Raw genomic sequence first — 8,607 nt, forward strand, 5'->3', positions numbered from 1 at the left:
GTTCTAATGGCAATGTTTTTTATAGCAATAATACATGTATAATTTACTATGTTAGAGAAACAAAAAAAAATAATCAAAATTACAGCAATTAATAAAAATTAAATAAGACAAATTCTAATTTTTTTATTATCAAACATTTTTGTCTTTGAATATACATATACATTAATTATTTCACCAATATAATAATGGATAATATCGTATATTGGTGGCTTGAAGATCGTTGTACTTTACCATATATGAAGGTGGACCAAAGAAAAAGAAAATAGACACATATCATAACCCCAGAACACATAGACACATATACAACTAGCTTAGCTTCAAAAAGTGTCCTAGTTTGATGGATATAACTACTTTATGTGATACACAAGTAAAAAATATAACAGAACTTTTATGGTCCTCATCTTTTGGGTTTTGTTGTTTTGGATTAATTTATACTTTACAATGTATATACAACTTACCTCTTAAGTATTCCTTCAACCAACTAATTAAAAGGACATTGTAGCAATGTGTATGAATATGTGTACACCTTTATATAAGGTTGTCCTTCATGTTTAGTCTTGCATTGCATTATATTATAGGGAAGAACATATCAAAATATACATAGCTACCAAAGAATTTGGAATCTAAATAAAGTACTTGTAAATTATTATTACTCTCAATAGGGGGTGGCTATGGCGGCGGCGGCAGCGGTGGCGGCGGCAACGGTGGCGGCATTTGGAATTCGAACCATGCTACTTCTAGCGATATGCATGCTTCCACTATCATCAGTGGAAGCCATGGTTCGCCACTACAAGTTCAATGTAGGTAGCTGCATTGCATTTCAACTTATTTGAATGGATTTTAGTTTTGATTTAGAATAATGTGAGAAACAAATTATTGAGGATTTATATTTTGAATAGATTAATCTCTAAAAAAAATATCAATAAAGTCTTTTAGGATAATAAACGCGGACATATTACTTCGAATTAAAATCTCCTATCCTAATCATAGGGATTAATTTGAAGATATATATTGTGTCTACATCTTCTATCTTAAAAAATTTTATTAGCACTTTTTTTAAGGATTAATTTGTCCAAAGTATAAATTACCATAAATTTATTTGTCACTTTACTCGATCTTCCAATTATTATTATTACCACTTTAGTAATTAATCTAATAATAATTTTTTTTTGTATACATGCAAATATATATATACACACACAGTATGGGTAAAAAGATTTGACTGCTGTCATTGTAACAAATACTTTTCTTGTTTATAGAAAATAACAAATTAATAAATCCTTTTATTACCCAACTTCCCATTATCACACTAGTAATCATCCATGTCAATGTCTTAAGCATTTTGTTTTTTTTTTTCCTATGTCAATCATTGAATTATATATCTATTATTTTATATTATATTTTAAATATGAAATATGATAAAGAATCTTAATTTATTCGCTTAATTTCTAAATAAAAAAGTTTTAAATTTTGTTATTTTTTATGTTTTCAAAAATAATATATATTTAAATTTTTATCTATTTAAATATTAAAAGAATAATTAAGAGAATACATTAAGGCTTTAAATGCATACCCCTTGACCCATCAATGATATCCCCTGTTTCTAAATACATCAACAAAAAAAAGTAGTGATATAACTTCTTTAGCGTCGCTAGGCTTCCTTTTGCTTAATCATAACTTCTTTTCTTAATTCAGTTGTTTTATAGCTTCAATAAAACATATAAAGTTGAAAATAGGAAAGTACCTAGTTAGATAGGAATATATAACATTTGATTCCAAGGGGGTGAAAAATGATTCACTGTTATAATGTTTTATATATATATATATATATACCTTGGGCCTTACCAAAAATATGTGTGCCTTGACCAAACAGCCAAGTGATGGTGAAATTGTTGAGCAAGGAAAGGAACTTAAAAAATTTGGTACATGCATGGTGCAGTTAGTTAGTTAGTTATACTTTCTTGTTATTATTTTTGAAGAAATAACTCCTCATATTCCTATATGATGGAAATTAATTGACACCAATACTAGGTGATTAGTAAATATTATCATTTTAAAACAGTATTTAACCAGCAATTATTTACACCCATATTTGCAGGTATTTACATAAAAAAAAATATTATTTAAATCTATATTTACTAGAGTTTAATACGTATATAAATTAATATAATTTACATTCATATTTTTAAGAATTTATACACATAAATTAGTAATATTTATTTGTCAAAAATAATTTAGTAATTATACTAAATAAATAATAGTCAAAATTACTGAAAACAGCTGGCTCCCTATCATTTTTTATTAATTAATTGGTTAATGAAATGTGTAATAGGTGGTTATGAAGAATGCTACAAAGTTGTGCTCAACAAAGCCTATTGTGACTGTAAACGGAAAGTTCCCAGGTCCCACCATATATGCCAGGGAAGATGACACTGTTCTTGTTAAGGTGGTCAACCATGTCAAATACAATCTTAGCATCCATTGGTAAGTACTAATTAGTGTTATAGTGTGTTTATTTTTTTCTTTTATCATTCTAAATAATATCCTTCTTTTTTCTACTACTTTTTATTCTAGTTTTATTATTTAACAAGGATTAATAAGATTTTGACTTCGATAAAATATATGATTATTGATTTCGTATTTTTTGTGGTTTTAATCTTAAAAATTTCTTTTTTCTTTTAATAAAATTTATTCTGTTAAGAAAAAGTACAGGGTGCTATTTTTTATTATTAATTTTTTTTAAATGACTGTTTTACTAACATTTTCTTACCCATATTTATTAAGATCTCATTTCAATTCCAGATTCATATTATTCATCTTTCTCATAGCTTTCAACAAAATCACCACTAATTTTGAATGTTCTATTTCACTTTTGAATATTCTTTTTAGTAGAATTTTGGATTTTTTTTATTATACAGTTGAATATTCATTAAATATTAATATGAGTTAAAAATAAAATTTTTAAAAAATAACTGTTAACTGACACTGAAATAAAATTTTAAAAAAATAATTGTTAACTGACATTGATTTGATAAATAGTTAGTTATTTAGTTCATTAATTATACTCTTTTGTTAAATGTTGAAGTGAATTATTGATATAAAAAGTTATGGCAATATATTTAACATACTATGTTAGTATTTAAGGAAACAAACTAACATTAGAAACTAAAATTAAAAAAAAAAAAGGGACAAAATTAAAAGTAAAAAATTTGATAAATGAAAATTGGACAGGCATGGGGTGAAACAACTGAGAACAGGTTGGGCTGATGGGCCAGCATACATCACTCAATGCCCAATTGAACCGGGCCAAACCTATGTTTATAACTTCACACTGACAGGCCAGAGAGGCACACTATGGTGGCATGCACATATCCTATGGCTTAGGGCCACTGTTCATGGTGCCCTTGTTATCTTGCCCAAGCTTGGAGTTCCTTACCCATTTCCCAAACCTAATAGGGAACAAGTTATCATATTGAGTAAGTTTAATAATAGAGTGAAGTATATTTGTTATCTTAAAAGTTTGTTAAAAGTTTTTAAATTATCCTTAAGTTTTATTTTTTTTTTAATTTTGTCTTAAAAAATTTTTGTTTACATCAAATATATTTTTAACCGTTATTTTTTTAAAAAAATTTAAAACTAATTCAGTAATAATTTTACAAGAATAACTTTTAGTACAAATGAATCAAACATAGTTGTTATATATTATTGCTTAATTAGTCTTAAACTTTTTAAAAATTTAGTTGTCAAGAGTATATTTGATGTAAATTAAAAATTTTAAAGATAAAATTGAAATAAAATAAAATTTAAAGATATTTTTAAATTTTTGACAAATTTCAAAGACAAAATATATTTTATCCTTTTGAATATTTTATAAAGTTTAATTAATGTTTAGATTTTTTTATCTTTATAATTTAAAATCTTGTATTCAAGTCTTTATGTTATTATACAAAAGTTTTCAATCATATTCTTATAATTTAAACATTTCTAATCAAATTCCTATACCATGTCAATTTTTTCTTAATATATGGTACTTTAGTTATAGAGTTTTGATTACAAAGTGTTTTAAATTTTAGGGATTAAATTAAAATAATGTTAAATTATAATAATCTGATTAAAAATTATTATATAGTGTAAGTTTTTGTATTATAAATGTTTAAATTCTAGCAACTTATTAAAACTGGAGTAAAATTATAAGAATTTATAAAGTAATAATTAAACTTTTAATTATTATATCTAAGTATTACATTTTCTCTGGTTGTATGGTCAAGAATAAGAGAAAATAAAATCAAAATCAAAATTTTCCTTTATAAACATAGGCTAGTCAAATAGAATAGAGAATGAGTTTTTATAGTTTACCGAAATACTTTATTTTGTTTAGGTGAATGGTGGAGATCAGATACAGAGGCTATCATAAATGAAGCTTTGAAATCAGGATTAGCACCAAATGTTTCTGATGCACATACAATCAATGGCCACGTAGGACCTATCCAAGGTTGTTCTTCAAAAGGTAATGAAAACCAAGTATCATGGCCTATGCCAAGTTGATGTGAATTAGGTGTGTTGGAAAAGTTTTAAAAATTATTTTTTAAATTTTTAATTTATAAAAAATAATAGTAGTATTAATATTTGGTATAATTTTTTAAATTAAATTATAATTTTTTAAAAAATTATTTAAGTGTTTATGAAAAAATTAAAAAAATAATTTCTCTCATAATAAAAAGTTTTTTTTATCATATTTCTCTTTAAAATAAGTAATTTTAGAATTAAAAAATTAAATACAAATAATTTATTTATAAGTTACTTTTAATATAAATATTTACTGTTTAAACTTTTTTTTAAAAAAAGCTTAATTAAACTATTTATTTAAACTAGACTTTAAAATAACTATGGCAGTATAATAATTAAATTTAATTTTAATGCACTATAATAATAGTATATATATTCAGTTGCATAATACCATCTCAATAAAAATATTTATTTTTTATATTGATTATATGAGTAGTCATTTTAAAATAATAGATATAATTAAACAATTGTAGATACGAAATACGACATAATACAGGAGACACAAATTTTAAATTTCTATAAAACATAGAAACACAATATATATAAAATATAAGATATTTTGATATCAAAATATAAATTAAATTTTTAGTTATTTTTAATATTTTTATTTAATTATATAAAATATTTAAAATATTTTTGTTTTAATAATTAATAATATATATTATTTTTAAATTAATTTTAACTATATATATTAAAAATAAAATTAAACATGCTAACACTAAAAAAATTTAGATTTATCTAAACGTGTTTAAAAAAAATTATTTTCTATTAAAATACTATTAAACATAAAAAAATATATATCAAACAAATATCAATAAATCTTGTATCCAAAATATGTATCATATGTAAACAGAATATTTGACGCGTATTTATTTGTTGTGCAGCAGGATTAACAGTGAAAGTGAAAGCAGGAGAGAGCTATTTGCTAAGAATCATAAATGGTGCGCTGAATGAAGAGCTCTTCTTCAAAGTAGCAGGGCACAAACTCACAGTGGTTGAAGTTGATGCCACATATATAAAACCATTTAACATAAACACTATTGTCATAGCACCCGGTCAGACCACAAATGTTCTTCTAAAAACCAACCACAAGACCGGCAATTTCTTACTTGCAGTCTCTCCTTTTATGGACGCCCCCATCCCCATTGACAACAGAACCGCCATTGCCACGTTGCATTACCAAGGTATTTTAATTTTCATTAATCAATATACTAAACTTTTGATATTTTCTATAAAGTATTTACTCACATGCATGCACATACACATAAATTATGTATAATATAATATCTAAGTTTTAGTCAATAGTTGACAATTATTACACTAAATTTATAACATTTTATTAATTTCTCTCTACATGTATACACTTTGAAGTTTGAACCATTATAATTTACATTCATATTATGTAGAATTTATATACAAATTTATAAAGAATATATAACATGAATTATTATATCTTAACTTTCTCTTACGATTACGAAGATTAAATACATTTGACGTTAAATATTAATCCAAAATAGCTAGTTGTTGGTGCTCAATAGTCCTTCTTGTTCCTCAAAATCATAAATTAACAATTATAATTCTCACTTGAAATTCATCAATCCATCCAACTAAATCTATAATCAGAATTACCCTAACAAAATAAATCCCTGTCCTTTTTGAATTTTTAACATTATTATTATTCATACGAATAAGGTAGAAACTCAGGTGCGGTCGACTTCACGTGAAGTTGATAGCTGAGAGTCGTTAGATAAAAATTTATTTAAATCAGTTAAACCATCTAACGGTTCTTAGCAGTCAACTTCACGTGAAGTCGATTGCACATAAGTTTTCACCTACAAATAATTATATATCTGACAATTTGTACAGGTACCCTTGCCTCAACCGTCACAACACTGACTTCCTTACCTCCGACAAATGCTACGGCAGTTTCCACCGCTTTTACAAAATCTTTAAGAAGCTTAAACTCTAAAGAATATCCGGCGAGAGTCCCTTTAAAGATTGACCATAACCTGCTCTTCACCGTCGGCCTCGGCATCGCACCTTGCGCCACCTGCGTAAACGGAACCAGATTGGTGGCAGACATCAACAACGTGACTTTCGTGATGCCAAAGATTTCTCTTCTTCAAGCAAAGTTCTTCAACATCAAAGGAGTTTTCACAGATGATTTTCCAGCAAATCCTCCAGCACTATTTAACTTCACAGGGTCACAAGTAACGAATTTGAGAACCACAAAAGGGACAAGAGTTTATAGGGTTGGTTACAACTCTACGGTTCAGTTAGTGTTGCAAGATACTGGGATGATAACACCTGAGAATCATCCAATTCATCTCCATGGATTCAATTTCTTTGTGGTTGGAAAGGGGAAAGGGAATTTCAACCCTAATAAAGATACTAAGAAGTTTAATCTTGTGGATCCTGTGGAGAGAAACACGGTTGGTGTTCCCTCTGGAGGCTGGGTTGCCATAAGGTTCAGAGCTGATAATCCAGGTAAAAATATGAACTATTACAATAATAAAGTAAAAATTCACGTGCAATTATTTTGATGTAAATAATTTAATATATTTTATTAAATTTTTATTTAACTATTTTTAATTATCGGTTTTGCACAAAAAAAACTACATGTAAATACTATATTTTACCTTAAAAAATTAAAGTGCTAATAATTTTAACTATGAAAAATATAAATTAATTTGATACCATCAAGTTTTGAGCTTTCGGATAAAATTATACAAAGTGTATGTTTGAAAAAACTATCTAATAAATTATCTATTTTCGATAATTTTGTTAAATTATTCCATTTTTAATGAATGCAAAATTGGTTTACATTATTTTATGATCACTCTAGGTTTGATCACTTGATGGATATAAAATGTAATATTTTAAACTTTAGTTTTAGCCATTAGGTTGTTTCATTAAACACTAGTGTGACAAAATACATGGCTCTTTAGTATTTAATTTGTCACGTTAACATTTAACGTAATAAACAAATAGTAGGACTAAAATCAAATTTCGTAAATTTTCTAGGTTTAAAAAAAAAAGAAAAACAACAATCAAAATTTTACATATTTTATTACAAAAACAACAAAAATAATTTCAACCTACTTTTTTTTATGTTAATTTAAATGAGTCTCATAAGTCATACAAATAATATAATTACAAATTTGCTAATATATTAGAGTTGAATAGTGATATTTAAATGATATTATATGATTAGATGAATACATGAAAGATTTTATATCAAAATTAAATTGAAAAACAATAGAAAATATTGATATTTAAATGATATTATACGATTAAATAGTTGTATAAAAGATTTTATTCTATTAAAAAAATAAGAATATAATTATTTATTTGGATAACAACTACCTTTTTCTAAACAATACATGATTTTTTCTTTCTTTTTTCATTTTAGGTGTCTGGTTTATGCATTGCCATTTGGAAATACATACAACATGGGGACTGAAAATGGCATTTGTTGTGGATAATGGAAAAGGACCAAATGAATCTTTGTTACCACCTCCAAGTGATCTTCCCAAGTGTTGATGAGAATTCTACAATAGTGCCATTAACACTCTATCAAGAAAATTATATAGATAGAGATGCCAAAAACAAAGGAACCACCAAGGCTATTAGGCTAATATAACAAGGTTTTAATGGAGTGTTAAAAATTACTCTTTTCTTTTTCATTATATATATGTTGTATTGTTTTTTGTATTCTCATCTTTCTAGCTCTTTCTGAATAATATTTTTTGTTATATGCGCAATTACTCATTTAAAATTGAAAGGATTTTAATTTCGATAATGTTATAAAGAGAAGAAAAAATAACAAGTAATAATTAATTGATACTAAATAAAATAAATTCTTGTTAATTTTTTTTATCAAATATTTCCGTTTAATTTTGAACTCCTTGCCTTGCTTGTTGTCTTAGAAGTTCATTTAATTTATAATAAAAAATTAATTTTAATGTGCTATCAGAATAACGTAATTTTATTTTATACATGTATTTAATCATGTAACGACACATCATAAAAAATAACTAT

The 8,607-nt window shown here is 25.5% G+C and overlaps 1 protein-coding gene across 3 annotated transcripts; it reads left to right on the forward strand.

Annotated features, from left to right (window-relative positions):
- Positions 1-573: 573 nt before the first annotated feature.
- LOC130939019 (laccase-4-like) lies at positions 574-8,324 on the forward strand. Of its 3 annotated transcripts, none has more exons than XM_057867198.1 (7): positions 574-800; positions 2,333-2,484; positions 3,232-3,476; positions 4,379-4,507; positions 5,451-5,750; positions 6,433-7,053; positions 7,979-8,324. In XM_057867198.1, the coding sequence occupies exons 1-7, from the start codon at positions 672-674 to the stop codon at positions 8,107-8,109; spliced, it is 1,707 nt and encodes a 568-aa protein (XP_057723181.1). In that variant the 5' UTR covers positions 574-671; the 3' UTR covers positions 8,110-8,324. The 3 variants fall into 3 exon arrangements, with proteins under 3 accessions (XP_057723181.1, XP_057723183.1, XP_057723182.1); XM_057867200.1 differs by having other exon boundaries at positions 6,493-7,053; XM_057867199.1 differs by having other exon boundaries at positions 5,454-5,750.
- The last annotated feature ends 283 nt before the right edge of the window (positions 8,325-8,607 follow it).

The sequence above is a fragment of the Arachis stenosperma genome, chromosome 1 (genome assembly GCF_014773155.1).
Source record: "Arachis stenosperma cultivar V10309 chromosome 1, arast.V10309.gnm1.PFL2, whole genome shotgun sequence".
In the NCBI taxonomy this organism is placed as follows: domain Eukaryota; kingdom Viridiplantae; phylum Streptophyta; class Magnoliopsida; order Fabales; family Fabaceae; genus Arachis; species Arachis stenosperma.

Coding starts and splice junctions, on each gene's coding strand:
- LOC130939019 (XM_057867198.1), top strand. CDS start 672: ATGGCGGCGGCGGCAGCGGTGGCGGCGGCAACGGTGGCGGCATTTGGA. Junction 2,485..3,231: donor TACAATCTTAGCATCCATTG/GTAAGTACTAAT, acceptor AAAATTGGACAG/GCATGGGGTGAAACAACTGA. Junction 3,477..4,378: donor GGAACAAGTTATCATATTGA/GTAAGTTTAATA, acceptor TATTTTGTTTAG/GTGAATGGTGGAGATCAGAT.